At 41.7% G+C, this 22779-nt stretch overlaps 2 protein-coding genes across 4 annotated transcripts; one reads left to right on the top strand and one right to left on the bottom strand.

The window, feature by feature from the left end:
- Window positions 1-770: 770 nt before the first annotated feature.
- Window positions 771-12597, top strand: tsnaxip1 (translin associated factor X interacting protein 1). Its single transcript, XM_022238869.2, has 16 exons — window positions 771-1085; window positions 2403-2532; window positions 2849-3106; window positions 3290-3424; window positions 3749-3913; window positions 4461-4639; window positions 5056-5167; window positions 5847-5908; window positions 6282-6371; window positions 6620-6770; window positions 7248-7376; window positions 7976-8149; window positions 8624-8785; window positions 9655-9849; window positions 10841-10947; window positions 11575-12597. Exons 1-16 carry the CDS (start codon window positions 1039-1041, stop codon window positions 11783-11785), a joined length of 2307 nt encoding a protein of 768 aa, XP_022094561.2. The 5' UTR covers window positions 771-1038; the 3' UTR covers window positions 11786-12597.
- Window positions 12455-17634, bottom strand: LOC110981356 (gamma-glutamylcyclotransferase-like). 3 transcript variants are annotated; one of them, XM_022238870.2, is made up of 4 exons: window positions 17258-17634; window positions 16753-16883; window positions 15464-15615; window positions 12455-14042 (listed from the first exon to the last, which is right to left on the bottom strand). In XM_022238870.2, the coding sequence occupies exons 2-4, from the start codon at window positions 16849-16851 to the stop codon at window positions 13769-13771; spliced, it is 525 nt and encodes a 174-aa protein (XP_022094562.2). In that variant the 5' UTR covers window positions 16852-16883; window positions 17258-17634; the 3' UTR covers window positions 12455-13768. The 3 variants fall into 3 exon arrangements, with proteins under 3 accessions (XP_022094562.2, XP_086994416.1, XP_086994415.1); XM_087138290.1 differs by lacking the exons at window positions 16753-16883; window positions 17258-17634 and adding an exon at window positions 16962-17061; XM_087138289.1 differs by lacking the exon at window positions 17258-17634 and having other exon boundaries at window positions 16753-16955.
- Between the last annotated feature and the right edge of the window lie 5145 nt (window positions 17635-22779).

Genomic DNA, 22779 nt, shown 5'->3' with positions numbered 1-22779 from the left:
AGTCAATTTAAAATAAACTGGAGGTTTCACATATATCAGTATTTCAGTACGAATAGCCCAGAAAAACATGTAGGCAAAGTTACAGTTTATCATTTCCACACACTTGCTGTGAACAAAGTGTATTGACTCCACATCGATCCAGTTTACGAGGTTTAGTGATGAATCATTTCAGGTTGCCGCCCAGTTTTATATCTAATTGACTTAGCAACCGTTCGATTTATTTAGATGTTGCTAACTTCAATGTAATCAGCAAAAGGCGGCATGAAAGAACGATCAACACTTCCGAGTCGCCGGGGGATGACTTTACTTTGTGGGGTTGCCGAGTGTCAAACAATATCGAATTTCAGGGCGGAATAATTTGCCTAAATGAAACACCCCCTTCTCCACGACCAATATATCCAGAAAATATCACTGATAAAAAATGTTGCTGTTATAATGTATGACACATCAATTGGTTAGGTTTAAAATATGAAACTCGAAAAGGCTGACCAACATGGACAAGTACTTTGCGCTCTTGGTGCGCAACCTTCAATTTCTCCTAGTGAGTTGCCTTTCATTGGTTAAGCAATAGAGCGCCCTCTTTGGTTTCCGTGTGGGCGCCTCAGGATGAGGTAATTTTGGTAATTTTGGTATGGCCGAGCTCCTTGATCATGACGATTTTTACATGTAGCTCATTTACTAGTAGTCATGCTTGTATCTGCTATTTTCCTATCATTTGTTATTGTTTGAAGCCTAAGTGGCACTCAGATTTTCGCATTTGTTTTATTTTGCCTTCTTGAAACAGAGTTGGTTATATTGCCCATCGTTTCTATGGTTGAGGAGATCCCTTATGTTTTGATGCGCGAGTTCACTCACAGAGGTCAATGTACGCACGCGCGCCATAGCAACTGTACTGATGCAGCTGAGTCCGGCTTTGCTGTCGCGTATCGTGCTGTGCACATTGCTCCTTGCAGATCTCCGGCTTTGCAGAACTGAATTTGTCGTTGCCACGCCTTGAATGTTCATCTTGAAGTTGGAATTTGACAGAAGCTGCTAGAGATGACTACAAAAGCCGTGGCTTTGGCAAAATTGCCACCAATTGGAAGGTGAGTGAATTCAATTACTAATTAGGCCTAACTTTACCTAGACCCGTAAACAGGCCCAACGAATAGGCCTAGGGCCCTACTCCTCCGTCATGTCCGTCGTGTAAACAGGGCCCAACGAATACGTACGACGGAGGAGTATTCGTTGGGCCCTGTTTTTACGGGTCTAAACTTTACCTTGAATAAACAATCATCAGTTATGGTTGTCACTTTGTGGAGCTTGTCAACAGTCAAGGAGGAGGTAGGCCTAGACATGGTACTGGTAGACTAGGTCGAAAAAGTCGGCAATCCAATGTGAATGTTGCAGTGTTGACATTGTTGATGTGGATGTTCAGCGCAATCTGTGAAAGTTATCTTGCACAACTTTCCTTGAGCAATCTTCAGTAGGTTGCGCATATTTTAAATCGGTGCAGCTAACATCGAGCGCAATCTTTGAACGTGCGTAATTTTGTGCTGCAAACTGTGCAATTTTTAAAGGGAGTCGTGATGGTTGGGCGTTTGACTGGGCCCGGCCGGCGGCTAGACTTGGAATCAAGGCAGACTTACATCGCTCTTTCCCAGTCAGCCATCCCTTCACATATACAGTACACAGTCGTCGCATTCTGCTGCTCGCATATCTTATAACTCTTATTATAGGGCACCGTCATTTGATAGCTTTTTCTGTGATATCTGCTGTCAACGTCAAAGATTGCCAATGTGTCACCAGTTAGTAAGTCTGACTTGACGGAGTACATACAGTACTCACATCACATGTGAAACATACCTGACAAAACCGTGCAAAACGTGTAGTTGATGTTAGTCTCTTATGTACGACTGTTGCCTGTGGTTCATGTATCCATGCAATTCTAATCGCAGTGTACAATTTTTATGGCAATATCTGTAGTTGTGCAAGATTTAAATATTGTGCATGCAAATTTTAAATATGCGCACTGACAAAGATTTCGCTCAACATGGTCATGGATCTGCCTCATGCACAAATAACGGTGTTCAGACCTCAGCTGTGTGGACTGCAATGTGGAAGAGTTTGGTGAAGCAGTCACAAATTGTCACGTTTACAATCCAGAAGTAGGCTTTAGAAGATTTATGTGGCTTTTTATTGATGGTTGGGCTAGCTTTTTTTTCTTAAATCCATTTCCATGATATCTGGCCAGCAGTCCTATGCCAACTTGCCACAAAATTAATTTCACTATTTTCACTAAGACAGCTTCATTCAACTTTTTCTTGGAAAGAGTTCCATATACAGACACCAGTAACTATTATTACCAATTTTATGGATGTGCATTTTTTTTTCAAATATGATTTCCACTTCATTTTCAACAGCACACAGCCAGCAGTTGGCATTTCTCCAAGAGCCGTCAAGCAGTATGAGGGCCTCCAGGGACCAAGCTACCAGTTGAATGCCGTCAATGACAGGACAAAACACAAGTTACCTCCACCACAGGTTCTAAAAGTAAGCTTCAAATGTAGGGTTCCCTTGCCCTTTATGTCACATTCGATGTTGTGGAGTTAAAGACTGAAGTCTTGTCAGTTGATCTGAACAGAGGCCTGCATGGTTTTGGGACCAAAGAAGAAGCCAGTTACGCTTGTTGTGCCAAATTGTAAGCTGAGCCTTGAGAAAGCTCTGATTTATTTGAATAGGCTAGTTTCTCAGAGCCATGTTGCCACTTAGAACAGGCGGTATCCCCTGTTGAACATACATGTACCAAGCATTCCAGGTTGAGTATCTCTTCCTTACGAATTCCCTTATCTTCAATATTATCTCTCAGCCGTTTGTAGACACAAAAGCCGGCACCCTGGACACGTGGCCGGCTCATGCCACAGCCCAGGCTACCTCCAAGCCAGGCATCCCTAGCCACAGGCCACGGTCCAGTCCAGACGGCAGGGTGTCCTCGGAGCTGTCCGAGAACCCCCAGCGATCCGTCATCCCCAAGCCACGATTCCTAGAGCAGCTGGAGATGTTCCTGAAGAAGGAATTACGGAATCTCGATGGGAACAAGGAAGGCCCCAGTGAACTCAGGTTACAGGTAGGCAGAGAGGGGGAGCGGTTACCCACCAAAATGGCGTGCCATTTGCACTGCTCATGACCGGTCTGCCGCTGAAAAATTCTCAGCCCATGAATTTTCAGCTTTGCAGCTCTGTGAAATAAGGCCAAGTTTCAGTTTATTGAATATTAAACACATATGTGCATATTTCCACTTGAATTGTAGGCATATCGTGAGGTTTTTGAATATCTGATAGAGGATTTCAAGACCTACAAGCCCCTCCTATCGTCCATCAAGACGGAATATGAAATGATGCTGTCTCACCAGCGAGAGCAGATCAGGGAATTGGAACCGCTTAAGGTATGTTCAAAATGGTCTTGGCTTCTTGCCAACAGATTACTCACTTTCCTCAAAATTAAAAAATATGGATAAATGACAAGTTTGACATCCAAGGATACACATTGTCAAGTACTGACAATCCTATTTAAGTGACAAATTGACCAATTGAAGAGCATTGTGGCAGTATTTAACAAAAAGGCTGTGTCTAAACTTCACAATTTTGTCTTCAAAGTTGGATTAGTACGAAAAGTGAATGCATGTATGTTGCATTGAAGAAAACCAGCTGTTCAATTTCTTGCAGATTTGAGTTACCAAGTTTGGAAATTTTGTTTCTTTTTTTTTCAGTCCATGTTGGTGACAGTTTCGGAGCAATGCGACCAGAAGGTGATGGCTCTTAGAGATGAAGAGAGGCAGGAGATGCTGGACTTAAAGAAAGAAAAGAAGATATTGCAGGAGAAGATAGATGCCATGAAGCAGCATGAGGTATCTCTACAGATGCAAATAGATAAGGTATGTCATCTGAACATTCATCTATTGGCATCTACAACTGCTGGAATGGAGACTAATGATTTGGCTCTGCCAACCATGAGATTTGGCACTTACAATCAACAGTCAGTGCACGCAGTACAAAAAATTATGGTGTATTGAAACCTACATAATTTAACAAGCACTGTGTGGTCAGTGCTTTCTAAGAGCTTGTAAGAAAAAATTCACAAGCTTGTTTAGATTCGAACCCATGACTTTTCACCCACTAGTGATGATGTCTTAACCACTCGACCCCTGAGCTTGTGGATGGGTGGGGTCAGTTGGTGGGATCAACTCTGGTAAAGGATTTAAACAGGGCAACTGACCATGACAAGATATAAATTTACAGCTTCTTGACGTACAACAATTGCAGTGATGGTCAGTCTATATTCTTTTGTTAGAGGATAACACTTGATTACCATGCAGTGTTATACATTAATAACATCGACAAATTGTTGGCATCGCTCAGTTCTGCAGAAAATTGTATGTAGGTTCATTGAAAATGAACGTATTTGTGATTTGTTCGCTTAAGTTGCAAGAAGAGGTCGCAGCAGAATACTACAAATACCGTAACGAGTGTGACGCTCGTAAGCTGCTGGTGTCAGATATCAACGATCTGCGCTACCAACAAGAAGACTACCAGAAGGCTCAAGGCCAGGGCAACCAGGCGGAGATCAAGGAGGACCCAGTCAAACTCAAGATTGCATTAAGGTCAGGGTCGGAAGTGAATGAAAGAAAGCCCGGCTTCACAGAACAGTCCAAATTTTTATTCAAGAAAGTAATCTTTTTTTGGAGGGGGGGTTTGAGACATGAGTTTTAACTAGTCTGGCACTGACTCCTGTTGTGCAGTGTAGCAGAGCCTGGTTGACCATTGTCAAACTTTTTTTTTTATTGCTTTAGAGGTTACTTTCATCCCATGTTCGTGATTTGCTAATTTGACTTCTGTCATTTAATCTCCAGCAAAAAAAATCAGATTGGCTGATGTAGTTTATAAAAGCTAACTTATAGTCCATGGATTTAGAACTCTGAGTACTGTTTAGTGTTTAACTCATACTGATAAGCTGCAAAACGTCAACCACGGGTTTTTGTCTGACTCAAATCAAAAATTTCATTGTCTCCTCTTTCAGAAAAGCAAGAGAAGACTTGACAGATGCCACCCAGCGTCTGACTGAGATGATCGCCAATTACGGAGACGTGGTGCCCAGGAGGGACTTTGAGGGACTCAAAGTACAACATGAGGTAACGGCAATTTGCATCAGGAAGGCTCCAAGAGCTGCATCCGCCCATCCTAGCTACATGTATTTTTCCCCAATTTGTATAAATTTGTGGATTGAAAAAGAAATTCTGTATGTCCCTTTGTGAGCAATACATGACCCCAGTGGCCCCCGGCTAGGATAATTAAAATGACACTGCAATCTGCTTGGCAAGCACATCGGCAACTGAAAAACCAGACCTGCTGAGGATCATTGTATTTGCTGGATTTCTCACACCGTTAATTTTGTTTTCTCTGTGGTGTGTTTTAGTTAAATTAGGATTTGGTCTTAACAGTTGTAAGTCAGTAAGCACCCTTTACCCAAGGCTGTTTAATTTCTCAGACCGTTAATTTTGTTTTCTCTGGGGTGTGTTTTAGTTAATACTAGGATTTGGTCTTAACAGTTGTAAGTCAGTAAGCACCCTTTACCCAAGGCTGTTCAAGAGTGTGGCAAGGTTTATAAGCCTGGTTAGCTGGGACTTGCATCCGTGGTCAGCTGCTTGTAGAATTTTTCTACGCGGAAGTTTTTATTTTCCTCTTTGTCTTCGCCTTTTTGTGGTATGAAATAATCCAGACATTACGATTGGTGCATATAATTAAGAAAGATACAGGTTCATACATCTACCAACCCTTACTTTTTAACAGCTTTTATTTTATGTCTTACAGAAATTACAAGAAGAACTGGCTCAGCTGAAGAACGACCATGAAGTCCTGATGTCAGAACATGAGTGAGTCATCTGAATAATTGCGCAGCCTTTTTTTACTTGTCAGAGACACGTACATTTAATCGTTACCCCAAATCTGTAGTCTTATGCACAGACATTACTGCATGGCACTGGAATGTGTTAAACAAGAGTGGAAGTCGATGGAGGTGAATCTTTCATTTCGGGACTAGCAATCTGTTTGACCACAATTTGACATTTATTCGTCATTGAGATATGATTTTTAGATTTTTTACTTGCACGTTTGGACATTTGTGTTCTGAATATGAGCATTTGATGTCTGATCCAAGTCTTGCCAGGCATTTCAAATAATAAATTACAACCTCCTAAAAGATGCATCGACTTAGAATTTGTCGTCGTTTTGATGGTTTTCTTTCAGCACACTGCTAGAGGTTAACAAGCAAGTGGTAACACAAAGGGATGAGTTCTATTCAGAGCTGGAGGTCCTAAAACGATCAGCGACACCAAGGTACTGAACTCAAAACTCATGGTTTCTAACTTTACTATCAATACCGTACTACTCCTAAATTCTTAACAATGCTATTTATATTTCTGATGTACTAAGAATATTTCTTTTAGAGTTTTGGAAATGAGATTTTTTTAAATATGAGGGGTACAAAACACCAGAGATTGTTGAGGTGGCTTAAAAGTTTCACAAGATTTTGATCCTACTCAAGTGCTGGCGTCTTCAATATCCAAACCTTTTGTTGCTCGTAGGCCCGACTGGGATCGCTGTGCCGATCTCATGGAAGGAGGCGAAGAGAGATGGCAGGCCATCTCCAAGGACAAGAGCAGTGACTACAAGGTGGAGCTTCTGCTGAAGGAGCTGGCAGGAGACGGGGAGGGCCTGGCCTTCTTTGAGCCCAGGGTGAGGGGATATCAGCAGAGGTCTTCCAAGCTGCGATATATTAGGATTTCTTACTGATATCATGATTCTTTTGTTTTACTCATTTCTGAATACATACATATGCTAATAATTCAGGATTTGCCACTTTTTGCATCTTGCACTAAGAACTCTTTAGGATTCACAAAGAATTCATTGCAAGATTCACATAGTAAATGTAGTTATTTGAGAAAGAGAACATGCCTTTTTAGCTGAAAAGTTCAAGTTTTTTATTATTACAGCCTTTCAGCTGGCGTTTTCTTTCCGGGATTTTTTTCCCCTCCCAATTTGGATCTTTTCTCAAATTTGCCTGACATCAAGCACAGATGGAAGCCTACACTTCTACTGGATAGAAGACGGTCTTTTTGGATTTTAGTTGGCAACGTTCTAAATTTTGAGCTGATTGAATCTTAGATAATCTTTTCATCAATTCAAGACTTCACGCTTTTTGTTTCCTTGCAGGGATTTGGAGAGGATGTACCCTTCTACTTGCAGACGGACATCAAAGTGAGGAACAGAGAATACACAAAGGGCGAAGCGTTGGAACTCATCAAGGAGATATGGAAGGCCAAGACTAAACAGGAGTCGGAGGTATGCAATTTATGTTAAATTTATCGCTGTCATACCCGGGATATCCTGCACAGTGCAGATGTTGGCTTGTAATGTGTGAGATCTGAAAACTTACTGTGTTGACTAATGAATAACAAAGTGGAAAATTGCAGAACGCTGCTGGGGACATTGTTCCTGCCCTGAATTTGTGCACAGAATCTCTCCTTTCGTGCAGACTGTATGTATTTTGTGCACATTCAGTTGAAAAGTGGTGTTATGTACTCTGCTCCATTCACTTAAGCTAGTGCAGAGACCAGTGCACAGTACTCCTTCCCTTTTTCCTTAATCCTTGTGAGTAGATAGTCGAGTGTCAGGGACAGTACCTACACAGTGTCCATAGGCATGTGGAGCTGGTGTCTCTTGAGAGATCAAGTTATTTTGGAAGTCTGCAGTAAAGGGTCAAAGGAACATAAAAAAGTAACATACACGTTTCCATGGAGTGTGCTTTAACAGTTTCACAAATAATTGTGCTCGCCCTCATGGCTGGTTTAATTCCGTTAATGCTTTATCTGAAATTCCTTCGGTGAATAACAAAACATGAAAAACCGACCCAAGGCAAATTTGGCATTTTTTTTCCTCAGAAGGAGAGTGGTCCCCCGGAACCAATGGATACCTTTGTCGCCCGGTTTCTGGACGAAAGGTACCGAGACAAGAAAATGATCGCGGAGAAGGCGTACAACCTCCACGATGCCTGCGAGAGATACAAAGATGAGGAGGCCATGTGTGAGCTCTTCTCCCAAGTACTGCAAGATGAGGTAGGTGGCAAATTCAGCTCTGAGCTCCTGCTTTGGCTAATAACTCTAACAATTGGAGAGATTTTCAGTAGCAATGCACTGTTAAGATGTTAGCACAAAATAGCCTTTTTTGCAGCAGGAAAAGGGTCAATGTTGACGGCATTTCTTCTGATGAGGACTGGGCACTGTTTTAATTTTTATAATTTATGCGTATATAAATAGAGGTGAATTAAATGAATGTCTTTATAAAGGCTCACAAGTGCATTGTTCATGAGTGATTAACACAAAATGTACTGTTTGGTAGTAATTGTATGATGTTGATTGGGAATTTGCAAAACTGATGGCTCGTTGAAGGGAACCACTTGGTGGTGCACTATGCCGCAATGAAAGCTCATGTTGCTTTGTAATTCAAATTAGTCAGGTGGTGTCACACAGGTGTGGCCGAATAACCAAGATTTTGGGAACTCCTTTTTTGCTAATTGTTTCTTGTTGCAGGTGAATGAGCAGGTTTACAGTCAACAGATGGAGATGTTGGAACGGTTAATGGAAGCACTCAACAAGGCATCAGAGACCATCGAGGTCCAATCGGCGACACCAGCGCCGGCAGAAACGGAACCAGCACCAGAGACGCAAGAAGGGGAGGAGTCACCTACAGAGGTAGGTTTTCTTGATCCTCCGAGAGCGAGAACAGGAGAGGGCGTGATTTCACATGGAAATTACAGTTGTCAACTGAGAACGCACCTCCTGCATGCGCAGGTCCATGTGCCTTTGGCGTGGGACGCACCGAGCATGTGAGGACATTTTCTCTTGGAATGCATGGTCTTCACGCGTGTGCCGGCGGGGGGGGCATGAACTCGGTTGAAAAACTTTCCACCAGCCTGAACAGATTTCAAAGTCGTCAGATTAAATGAATTAAGTTTCATGGCAGCTATGCCTATATATGAAACAATAAATCCCCTCTAGTCTGTGGCCCTTCAGAAGACTTCAAGGCTATTAACCTCTTCACTTTCACCTGTAAAGTTATCACATATTCAGCAGATCCCTTTGCAGTCATAAATAAATCTGTGGATTGTGCTTCCCTCACCAGCACTTCAGACTGATTTGTGCAGTAATTCAGGGCAAGCAGTTTGGACTGTCAGCCAAACTCTGCAGCACTTCATGTGCACTCAGTTTCTCCCGTCAGAGCAGAAAGTTTATTAACCAGTTAAGAGGCTTCTTTTGAACCCTTCAGCTGAAGGCTTTTGAAGGGTGGAAATTGTGCTATTGAGTACATGTATTGTGAACAGTGTATTTATGTCAGTAAGAACAAACGTGGGCTGTGTCCAAAATAGGCTTCAAGAGCTACGGCTACTTGTATTGTCTGTGTGTCTCCGTGTATTTCCAATGGAGTGAAGACCTAGACCTAGCTCTAGACAACAGATTCGGATGCAGCCAAAGTACTTGTTGTCGACCTTGAGAGGACAGACGTATTGAAAATGCCTTTCAATTTGTCAATGTAACAGAAATAAACCATTTACCTTCTCCAGGAAAACGAAAAAGCAGAGACACCCGAGGTGACCACCATCCAGGTGATATCCCAAGAGAACTTTGAGAAGGCTTTGAGAGAGGTGTTCACTGTGAAGCCAGATGAGAACTTTGAGGCTCTGATGACAGTCTTGATCGACGACCTGAAACCAGAAGAGGGTGCCGAGATGTTAAAATACCAGGAGCTCTTCTTGGAGGTTGGTGCCGATTCCTCATTCAAGTTGTTTAAATGTCATATTCTGTCAGTATATTTCACACGAAGGACCCAAATTTAGTGGGGGCCCAGTAGTGAGATGTTTCTCAGCAGATTTATGTTGAGCAAGAAGTAGCTGATAACCAGTCTTGAGCAATATACATCACAAAGCATATTAGTTGGTGGCCTGTTTTTGCAAAGCAATGTTTCATGGAAGAATTTTTAATCAGAGGGCTCAAGAAATAAGCCGTTTGTGAGTTAAATTTGAATAATCTGGTACACTGAGTTCTTTAAATTCACGTGAACATAACAATTGGACGTCTCCATACTATAGCCACTGTTGCTATACCTCGTGATTCGGGGCAAGCTTTTGCTTAGTTACATAAGAGACGCCTTGCAACAATACACTGTTCTCAATGGAAAAGAAGGGCACAAAGGAACCAGTCCATTCCAGAGATGGTGGTCGCTAAGCAAAACCTTGCCCCGAATCACGAGGTATAGCAACAGTGTCTTTAGTCTGAGGAATTCAAAATGTTATGTTCATTTGCAATCAGATAACTCAGTGTACCAGATTTTATGCAAATTTAACTCGCAAATGGCTTATTGACAAAAAGAATTTACAGTAGTCACCTAAATGTAGCACTCGCATTATCAAAGGTGCTACTTAATTTTTCTTACGGTGTTATGTGTCAATATTTGCAAAATGTATCAAAGCAATTAATTATTTGACCAACCCCAGTCATCAGGTCAATAGATCAGATTTGATGAAGCACTTTAGATCAACGCGATCTATTCCTGACCTTCACTGGTACCCATTGAACTCAAGCGTAGAGAGAATCAATCATGATAAAGTGTCTTACCGGGGAAAACAAGCACCAACCAGGATCCTGCTGCTTTGCACTGCACATGGGCCTGACACCATCGCCACTATGCCAGGACTCATCACTCACACTATAAGTGATGAGTGATCCAGTTGTCTCATTTATTTGTACAAGGATGAAGATGGCGGTGCCCGTCCATTCATCAATTTGATCCGGCAACAGGACAAGGCGGAGCGCCAGAAATATGTGGAGCAGATCAAGATGGAGCTTGGAGACAGAGAGTAAGTGTTGCATAGACTTAAGCTGGGTCACCAGTCTGAAGTTACCAAGAATATTACTAGCGCTGGAGTCCATCACTCTTTTCTGTCATACTTTTTTGAAATATTGCAGTGCCTCAGGGAGTTCGCAGAACTCAAAAGTACTTTTAGTAATTTTCGGCATGCTGTGGTTGAAACAGGACATGTTGAAATGAACAGGCATTATTCCAACCATGTCCCAAGCAATTTGGTCGGCCTCCAATATTATTTGGGACGGAGTGTGCTTGACACCGAAGAAAGGACGTCTGCAACACAAAGCACGTTAATACAGCCAGGGTGTGACCATTTCGTCTTGGCCCCCCTGGAGGGGGAGTCGGCCTCCAATATTTTTGGGGGGGGCCAAGACAAGCTCAAAGTAACTCTAGATTTGGACCTGTGGACTCCTCCACACTTCAGCAGTGTGTTGCTGTTGAGTGTGACCAGTCAATACGCGCAGTCACTCGATCTTTGCGCGATTAGTTGCTTCGAAAAAGGGAAGTAAAGTTTGACATTTCCTACAAGATTAACCAATCACGCAGACCGATTGGGCGATCGAGTAGATCAACCATTTGTGTCCAACATTGCCACGGTACATTTCCTTTCTTTTCATAGGGAGGTTCCACTACCCGAGCTGCGAATGGCCATCAACGTAGTGGACGCAGAGATAGACAAGACCCACATGATCGACTACTTGGCCCGTGCCTTCGATGTACCCAGCGACCAGCTTTCAACGGCCACGCCCCAACCCTTGGAGACAGTTCTGCAGCGGCTCTTGAAGGCTGGCGTGAGACGGATTGGGTTGCTTAACAGCTCTGAGTTATAGAACTTGCAATCTCAGCATCACAGAATGAACACTGTGTAATAGGCTCCCCAAATTCTACTATTGTTTTGTGTCTGGTTGGGGTCGTCTGCAGAAACTTTACAGTTGTAAATATTCCCTTGATCACAAGATCAGGGGTTTTGTAAATTGGCATATATTGTAAATATGTTTTTATTGTGAATTATTAGGAAAGAATATGACTTGCTCAAATCCGTCCAGTTAACTCTGAATCTTCCAGGATTATTCCAAATGATCTGTACATGGAAACAGTTGTTTATAGTCTGTTTTTAAAAACTGACGTGTACAGTTTGGGGCAGTTGGTGTGTGTGTAAAATTCACATTGCCTCAGATTTCAATAACAATGTAATGCATAATTATATCACAGTATTTCAATAAATTAAGTCAAATATTTGAAGTTGTTTACATAAATATTTTCGGGGAGTTTCATTGAAACAACAAATGCCCAGGATGCAATTCGAATCTGGAAAAATCCCACCTCTGAAAAACAGCAATGGAAATGTTGGCTCACTGTTGCTGATGTGTATAAGCATGATAGCTGTTTGTTGGCAGGGACTGTAGTGGAACACCTTTTGAACAGTTTCAACGATATCAGCAAGTTCTACCATATATCACTTTAGAGATCTCAAAAAAGCACACAAGTTTTCAATAGACTTCAAATAGAGTTGATAATTTAATAAAATTGGAACACCACAGAGAAGAGCATAGTAAAATGCCCTTTTGAATTTATATACATTATCATGTCCAAAATATGATGAATCAAAAGTGAATATAAATCTACAACTTTGTGGAATGTATTGCACAGTTTAAACTTGTGCTTGCTTATTTCATATCACTTTTAAAAAATCGATAGCCAATGATATTTCTCAAAGAGAGGATGCACTCTTTTGCCTTCAAACAGCATTGCCCACTACTTAAAAAAAAAACCTCATTTCGAATTCCAATATGCATGCTGTTATTCACAGCACTTCTCTGTAAAACTTGGTTTTCAAAACAGCCTGTTTGAGAAATGCAGGAGGGCCTTGTTTCACTTAGGTAAAAGAAAAGTATCCAATAGTGAATCCAACAGAGTTCACCCAAATCAAACAGTGTCCTTTTTTTAATGTCCAGCAAATCTCCAGGAGTTGTTCAACGATTAAACCGTTAACAGAATGCCAATGACAGCCAATGCATAGGCCCTTCCCTACCCTACATGTAGGCACACACCCACCTGTTTGATTATGCTGATTAATGCTGGAACCTTGCATAGGATGTCAGCACTAATCTGGAGTATTAACCAGCAAATTTGAAAAACTTGGCATGGTGCCAACTGTGCTTGCGGGATTATTCTACCCTGATGCCAATAGCTGTATTATCCACATCATTGAAGTTCAATGCAGTACATGCACACTGCCAACCAACAGGAATGAATCATTTTCTTTGTTTTGAAAAAAAAAACAACTCCTAAGTGGTCTCCATGAGGATGGGAGGTATCTGGCTTGGTTAACACAGCTGAGCTAGAAGGCTTAATGACTTGCTTCTTACACCTGGGGAACTTGAATAACACTGCCAGCCACAGTGCTTGACTACAACAAAATCAAATCACAGGCTAGTGTGCAAATATTGGTCTTTTGGTCCCATTAAAACTCTTATAAATAATTTTGAGATCAAAGCCTTTAAAAAGAGTTTAAAATTTTTGAAAAATAAGAATATTTTTAGCTAGAGTATATCACCTACTGTGGGATAAATATCATGGAAAAAAACCCTGGATGTTTTGGACACCCCTCTTCTCAAAAGCCTGAAGTTACTAAAAGGTTAAACCTGTTAAACCTTACGTCTCCGGCATTTCTTTTATTCAATGGTCCTTCCTGGGTCCTCAAAATTGCTCCACCACGAAGACAAACCAATGACAGCAATTGACTATCCTCAATCCAACAAAATCAGGCAAACCTTGGTGAAGTTTGAAGGATCTGGGAAGACGTACTGGGGTTAAAGCTTCACATTCCTCATGATTTCATCATAGACAGGTAATGGCCCACTGTACCCGTTATCTTCGATGGAGTCCAGATATCGCCGGTACTCTTCGGGTAAGTTATTTTGCAGGGCGCCCATCTTTATCACCTTTAGGTAGTAAGGCGAGGGCTTGACGAAGAAGGGGTCTTTGAACTGGTAACTGATGCACTCCAGAATGGACTGGCTCGTTGCTGCGGTGACTTGGAGGTGTTCTAGGCGACGATACACGCCCTCATGCACACCCTCCTGCCTACACATGAGATGAATAAAAAGGTATATGATGAACAGCAAAACAGTAACAGGCGTGTGATGCTAAATGGACCAGTGAGAGTTTGGCTCTCAAACATGAAAACATGAGGTATGGTTACGCAGACTAGGCCCTGACATTGAAAGTTTCAATCACTGAGCCCCCCCCAAAAAAACGGGGCCCATATTGTGGAATTCTACACTTCCGAAGCACCATTAGCACAGAATCTATTTCTAAGTGACAATTTTAAAAGGCTAGTGCAGAAATTCTGTGTTTAAGGGGCTGATTTGAAGCTTACGAAGGAGAAAAATGGCAATTGGTCGCCGCCGTTTTCAAGAAAGAAGGCCTCGCATAATCCTTGACCGACAAAATCCTCATGAAATATTTTTGCCAAAACAAGTTTGGGCCCGATACAGATTTACGCCTGAAACAATAATCGCTCTTTGTTAATTTTGTTCAAATTAAAGGGGCCTCAATAGTTTGTCGCTCTTCACTGTAAGGGGTTGAGAGAGCAATGTCCATTGCACTCATAAGCGAGGAAAATCTTTTCTTCGGCTCGACACTCAGCCGCCATTATCCCGCACAGCATACGGCAAACATCTTTCAGCAGACGATTGCAAAACACACATGTGCTATGACAAAAAACAATTATTTCCCGCTCACTGTAACAAGACTTTTTTTCGGCTGTGAATTAGGATTGCATACGCAAAGACGTTTCTGCTACCGTAAGCGCCAATTTTTTGTTTACGGTAAGCAGCACCGTGAAATTGGGCCTAGGTTTTAACCCTAACCATCCCAAATCCTCCAAAATCCTCCAGGGTGGTTTTGGAGGATTGAAGCTGAATGCATTTTACGTTGATAATCTGAGGTTTTGAAGGATTAAGAATGTTCCCAGTTGCCAGGGTTAGGGTTAATCTTTCAAGGGACAAGGTTCATGTAATGTAATAGTGACTGGGTTATAAGGGTCTTCCTTCCTTCAGATGGATTTTGAAGGATTTCACAGGTTTAGGCTTTATCTCACTCATTCAAATTTTCAAAAGTGTATTAAGCCAGGGTAGCCCTGTCAGTTACCAATGAACTGGTCTCCCCAGGGGGCCTGGGTGGGAAGGTACATGTAGTTCAGAACTGGTCAGTTTAACAGCTGGACAGAAAACCCTGGTACGTTGGGGGATGCACAGAATCAGGTGGGGGCTGAAAACACCAAATTACGTGTCTGCCTGGGTGGGATTCGGACCCCAGACAAAAGAGGCGGAAGGCAAGAAAAGTACCCCTATGCCAACTGACTCTCAAGAAGTCCCTCCCATAAATTATGTCTTGGCAAAAAGACGATGCCCAACTTAAGCATGTTAAAAACTTGGGAAATGCTAGCTCTCATGCCCTAAACAACAGAGCTGGGATTTCCCAGGTTAAAGTGTCGTACTCACTTATCAAGACTCTCCAGGTCTGTGGAGTCAAGTTTCCAGACCACGCCCCACACAGAGTCCCCCTCTGATTTGACAATGGTCCCTGCCCCACCTCTCCACCGTGTTACGCTTTCATTCCATTCTGGTTTGATGCAGAACCCCAACCTGTAATTCTGCCATAAACAGAAAAAAAAAATGAAAGAGGATAACTTCATGACTTCAATCATTTGATAAATTCCTGATCATACTGTAAATTCATGACAACAATCAAACCAAATTCTGAACATCAGTTATGGCCCTATGACACTCGGTGTAAACAGTCCCATGCAGGAAACCACAGTATTTGATATTTATACTGCGTGGAATTCTGTTACCGATAGGCTTGTTATGCCCAACCTACATGTATGGCATCAATTCCAACAACAGTTGGGACAATCCATTGCCCTGAACTACAGCACTGTAGTTGGGCTGGCTAAACAACAACCAGCAAGTTTCTATGGAATTTTTCCAACCCTCTCCAAGCTTCTGCTGTCCAAATCTGACAGAACTACGAATTCGTCAAAAATGTGGTATCACATCACAAACAAAACCTAGATTTTGCTGGCATTGGCCCCATACTAGGACCTCCCTCTACTCAAGGCCTGTGCCCCAAAGTATACACATCCCTCTCCCTTAAAATTAGAGGAGGAAAAATAACCCTGGTAACAGTCAATCTGCATGGTCATTGTTCGGCCAGACTGCAGCATCGGCGTTTCGTTGGCTGTGTATGACATGTCTATAGAGCGTTAAGTGCATTTTAAAAGTATTTTTTACGAAAATCTGATTTGATTTGATCAAATTTGTTTTGAAAAAAAATCTGATCTATTTCTCATCATTACGACATTGTAATATAGAAGAGAATGAAAAGTGGAGGCAGGAGGCAACATTCTTTCCATTGTTTTGACTGTCTGCCATGACTATGACCACGCAGTGATCTAACCCACTGAGTGCCCCCTCCTCCACCCCTCCCCCCCCAAATGAGGGTCCCCACATGCCCACCTGTCTATTTCTTCCTCTGTGCACCTGTACACCCAGAATTGATGGGTTTGACATCCAGGTACCGTGCTAGACTTCTGACGTCCACCACAGTTCTGGGAGTATCCATCCCCCTCTCCCCCTGCAAAATATCCCCCAGTGAGCCATTCCTATTTATAGCTCCATGATAGGCCTTACATGCCTTTAGATGTAGTGAAATATACCTCAACATAAACAGCAACACCACTACACGTACATGTACATGACACAGGCTTCCCTACCAGGGCCTAGCTTACATTTAATTTGGCAGCTGCGACGAAAACTGCTGACGGGTTACTGATGTGGATCCTTTCCCGCAGGAGATTGCTGCCATAGGCAAAGTACAGAAAAGACATACTGTGCTCGTTTTCGGTAGTTTTACCGCTTGCTGAAAATAAATTAACGCAGCAGTAAATTGATATTGATAAAACACAAAACAAAACAAAACCAAAGTGAAGAGTTTTACCCATGTCGTGTTAAACCTCACAGTCATGAGAGTACACGTCACTCAGTTCATATCATCATGGAGGTGTTTTCCTACCTCCATGCTCTGTGTCCTTTGACCGCCAACTTTTACCTATCTTGTTATGTCATCGGTCATGTATGATAGCCTACAGAACATTTACGTTTTTAAAAAGTCTATTTTATCAATCACCCCCAAAAGCCATTGAAACTGATGCATATCTCTTTAATTCTTATGACCTACGGTCTTAAGACCATGCAGTTGACTATTTCTTGGGAAAAAATCGGAGCTTTACTTACCACCCTCTCAAAAATTCTTCTGACATGTCTGACGAAAACAGTGCAAACACATCGCAAATTGCGGGTGCACCTCACAGTGCGCGTGCGTAGGGTTGAAAGCCCACCCCCCCCAAGTTCCCATCTTTCGCTGAGATGGCGCAAGGCATAAACTAACATGGTGCGGCAACATCGTACCCTGAGAACGAAGTTGGTACACGGCGCATTGGTGGCTCAACCAATTTCTGGAGCGGGGACGTGCAACCTTCATGTACTGCTGTAAACATACAAGTTCTAAGTCTGCCTTCATGTATAAAAATTGTGTTACCATCAAATACCCTTTCTCGTCTCAATTTAACACCGCAGCGTACAGCGCCCGCACACCAAGACTCACAATGAAAACAAGCTTCCACTCCGCCCGCTTCTAAAAATGGCCGAGCCGATAAGCAATGGTCGGCCATTAATCGGACGCACGGTCACTGAGCGACGCAGGCATGTAAGATGCACGCGTGTGCGACGATGCATTTTGCTAACTCGTTTTTATGGTGTTCCATGATAATTTTATGTGCCGCCCGGTCGCATTTTTGGTTGGGCGTCGCATTTTTCAGCCAGCGTGCGTCGCATTTTTCAACCGGTGTCGCATTTTTCAACCAAAGGCGAAAACTAACCAGAGTGAAAAATAGGCCTACTGGATTTGGTTTTTGACGTAACTTTACGTAATGACAACAGTTGCAACGAAAAACAGCCATAACAATAAATAATTATAGTAATCATCAGTACGGGGGTATTTTTAACTTAACAAGCTTGCAGCAGTGAGAAACCAAATCGAGCGATGTGAACTTTCACAAATGATTGGGTTGTTTTTTTGTGGGAACCTGACCAGTAAAGGGCTGTTAAGTTGTTTACCTGCAGCTATACCCATCGACAAATACATGCTAACATGCCGTGATGATAGGGACGCGCCTCAGTTTGGGCATACGCTGTGGCTGTCTTCCAATACTCGACTTCGGCTCCGTGGCAAGGTTCAACTGTTTTTTACTACCTGGCTTTGAAGTTGTAAACGCAGTAGTAAGCCTGACGGTGCCACAAAACATCAAGTAGGATGCAAAAGAACCAAACATTACAATACTTCAATTTAATGTTAACCCTTCAGGCCCACAATCGGCGATTGGTTTCAGAGACGCCCCCTGAGACGGAGACGAAGTTGAGTATTTTGGAAACCGTCTCAAGTAATTCGACAACCACATCAATTAGCATCCATTATACGCTCGTAGACAGGTGATATTCGGGCCTTTTGGACCATTAGGGTGTTGTGATTTCCCAAACCGTTCCGCACGCGCGTGTCAAGCTGAAGCATGTTTATAATTAGTGAGTACCGGGTGCCCCCCACATTTGCATCTAATATATATTATTTGTCTACTGTAATACTGAACTGGCTCATTCAAAATGCGAAAGACTACAGATTTCCTGGCAGAAAACGATCCAATCCATTTTTCGTCCTTATATATGATGTACAAAGCACGCAGACACAAAAGTATGAAAAGCAATTCATGCTACCTTAATTTTATAAACTTAGATCCAAAGGTCAGTGCTAATTTTTAAATAATTATTCTGGAAACGAACTGTGTGTATCAACAGCTGTTTTCCTGCTATTACGGTTAGATTTTAATTGCATTAGGAAGTCAAATGTATTCAACATCTGTAGACTGTCCGGGTGATACTTCCTCCATGCCATTTGTGCAAAATAGAACAATTAGCATATTTTATCAAAGTATACCGAAAGAAAATCGGTAATTGGTTTGTGGAACCAGCGACGAAATCATGATTGATTTCCCAAAGTTGTCTGAATCTTGAAGTAGGCCCAATCTTGCAGCCTTAATAAGCGAAACTGAATATCTCAATACACTCTTCCCGACCAAACCCAACCTTAGACAGCACAGGCACAAAATTAAAACATAAGATAGCCAGTAGTAGGAGTAGGACAGTTCCAGCGCAGAAGGGACGTACCCTCTCTAGAACAGGAGGGACTTTCCTTTTTCACTCATGACTTCCCAAAGCAGACCTCGTAACCTCCAAACCTAGCAACTCGGGAATTCCCCCGGCGACTTTTCCACTCCCCGGAAAAAACTAGCCCTCCCCCGAAGCTTTGAGAAAAACCTAAAAAATTTCTTGACATTTCTCTAAAGTCAAATGCCCACAACTTTTGCCACTTATTTTGAATACGCTAATATTAATCACCGATCACACGGCATGGCTAATTGACAACGGTTTCGGAACGAAAGGCGATTTAATCGAGCAGGCAAAGCTGGACATGCAAAATCAAAGGCATCGCGTCTGTTTAGTGAGAACGACCAAAGACGCAAAACAAGTTTATAAACCAAAGGAAATATCAATTTCCGATTATTTACTCGCCGCTTAAAAATGAAAAAATATTCAATTAGTTAATAAAAATCAGACAAATGTAAAAAAGATATGATAAACCAAAAAACAAACATAAATTGCCACTTTTGCAAAGACACAATCAATTCAATTAACTTGGTAGATTCGGTCGATTGCACGCACTGTTTAAATTCTGAAAAATTATTTGAATGCACCGATTGTAAAGAATCTCAAGACTGTCACAAATGTAACAACTGCACAAAATGTACTCAGTGCTCGACTTGTGACGAATGCGGCAAATGTACGCATTGCGTATTTTGTCACGATTCCCACGACTGCGAATATTCAAACGCTTTGAACAGTTGCGAAGCCTGTTTTGACTGCAGCAATTGCATAGAATGTTTTGGTTGTACCGCTGTTGCGTAAATTGCATTGAATTGGCAGGTGTGGATCACGTTGCATTTGTTGACGACAAGCACAAAAAGATGAGGCACGCGCAAAAGGACGAACCGCCGCCTAACCCCGCGTCTAAACTCGACTCTGGTTTATTTGAAATTGGGTTAATAATTGAATACGACGTCGAGGATTTAATTCAAGTAGACATTCCGCCACCGGAGTAATAGACGCGGCCGATTAGTCTGAGAAAAAATGAGAAAATTTCTGGCCAAGCTAAAAATCAGAACCGTGTAAACGCAAATTTACATCGTAACTGACGACCACGAGCGTCTCAATGCCATCAATAGCGATCCAAACGTAACATACGGTCCTTTTGACGCAAGTAAATTATTGCAAATCCCGTGATTAAAGAAAGCAGTCACGTAAAGCAGTGCTGCTCACCCATTTATTATACTCACGAAGGCCGAGAAAAACGCCTGCTAATTATGATGCTAGACACGACCTGTTACGGCATAAATCCCGTCTATAAATTTGGCTAGCGAGATAAAACTGCCGATAACGTTGTAGGTCGCCAAATTTGCTATCAACTACAAAGGCGAATGATGCGTGTACTCGACGATATAAATTTTGCGGCGAACGAGTTTATTGGAAAACATGCTACTACCAGGTCTATTACACCGTCACGCACGATAAACGCTTACAAACCCAGTCGCGATATAGACGATTTAAACAGGGTAGCATACGTCGTTAAACCGCCATATACAAACAAACATCGCTAGTACGTTAAAATAGATTTTTACGCCTCATTATTGACCATCGAAAAGGCCCATCACTCCGTCAAATATCGAGACATTTATTCCATTTCATTTCATTTTAATTTCATATTGGTTTATTAAAAAATCCATTTTCGCAGTTAAAAAACTGAATTACAATGGATTTAACAATCAAATAATAAAAAGATTAAGCAATTAAAATAAGAATTAAAAAAATTATAATTTAATAATTACAAAAAATATTCAACATTTACCATTACAGTTTACACTCACAAAAAATAAAACATATGACATAACTAATGACCAACACGCATATAAGAACACTACTAAAAAACATCCGTTGCAATTTACACTTCAAAGATAAAATTATTGTGATCTTAAAAATTTCAGTCACATCTAACCTTTAAAATTTCACTCCCATATAAAAAAACCATTTAATAGAGGGCATTTCTTAAGAGGAGCACAATCCAAATATTTCTACCAAGAGAACCTTTTAGAGGGGTATTCCTTCCCATGTCTGTTATGCAGCCGGATTAAGGTAGGAAGCACACTGGTGAAATAACGTTTTGTTCGGCTACGGATTTCAGGGATAAATGGTTTATTCCGCAACATTCTTGTATGTTGAGGCGGAAAGAATTTACGAAAAAGGTCAGTGTGGTCAAGGGTTTTCTTGAAAAAGGATAATGATATTTGATTCGACAAATACTCTACCCCAAGAATAATCTTCAAGGCACGATTCTGTACTCTTTCAAGCCGAGTCACCTGGTGCTGGGTAAGCTCCGTTCCACACAGTAGCTGCATATTCCATCAATGGCGTGATGAAACTTTTATACAGAGTTATGAGATCACTATGAGACAGACCGTAACTTCTGAGAACCCTTAACATATGGATTTTACTATTCGCACGTTTGACAATGCTGTCCACATTTTTATCCCATTTAAGATCACTTTGAATAATAACCCCCAAAACCTTAAGCTTGATATGTGCTGTAGTACAGAGATCAGGGTCATCAAAAGAAACAATAGGCATTACAGGACTGTTTCTAGAGAAGTCAACATTCATCTGAAAGCACTTACTAGGGTTTAATTTCATGCTGTTTTGCACCGACCAATTAGTAAGGCTGTCAATAGCGTCCTGCAAGCAAGATTTCTGCCAAGATGGTCTACACTCAACAATCGATAAATCATCAACATATTTGAACACGGCAAGATTATCACCTGTGGGTCTTACATCATTGATCATAACTAAAAATAAAATAGGGCCAACTTTGGTTCCTTGTGGGACTCCGGCATTTATAAATAAGAGATGCGACGCTCAATCGTTCATTTATCCGAAATACGTGTACCATGGAACTCACGGTTCGCTGTCTTGCGCCACCAGCGTTAGATATACAGTTTCGACCGCCATGTTGAAAATTAGAAATAGCGGAATCATTTCAAATAAATCGGCATTGCAAGCGTTTTGAGGATTTGACCTTCACAAAACTTAATCTGAATCTAAAATTATCTGAATCTAAAGCTGAAGTGGAAACGCCCGTGAAATTAAAGGTGATTAAATTTGAGAATTAACCAAATGAATTAATTAAAAATTATTTAAAACCTCATTTATTCCCGGAAATAACTGAGGTTAATGTTACGTCCTTTAAATAAATAACAAACATGGACAATGATTTACCGTCGGGCGACCGAGATTTACTCGTTTTATTTGGCCAAAACTCAACCCACGCAAAAGGAAAAAAAGAAGAACTAAACTCGCCTGTGTCGCCATTGCTGGCTAGTATTAACCCACCTTTACTTGGACGAAGCAGAAAATGTGGGCGGTAAATATAATCAGCGTTTCGTCTTCAAAAAGCCTAAATTTCAAACGAGTAAGACACTTAATGAATTTGACGTCAAATTAACTGCGGAACAAGTGAGTCTCGTAGAATATAAAGTTAACCGAGTTTTGGAGGGTAAATTTCTAGGGGCAAACCGCTACGTGCTCTAATTGCCGTATGT

The sequence above is a fragment of the Acanthaster planci genome, linkage group LG06, assembly GCF_054643075.1.
Source record: "Acanthaster planci isolate LZ-2023a linkage group LG06, COTS_SCS, whole genome shotgun sequence".
NCBI classification, from domain to species: domain Eukaryota; kingdom Metazoa; phylum Echinodermata; class Asteroidea; order Valvatida; family Acanthasteridae; genus Acanthaster; species Acanthaster planci.
The sequence above is the reverse complement of the archived record's forward strand: the minus strand, read 5'-3'. Positions and strand labels throughout refer to the sequence as shown.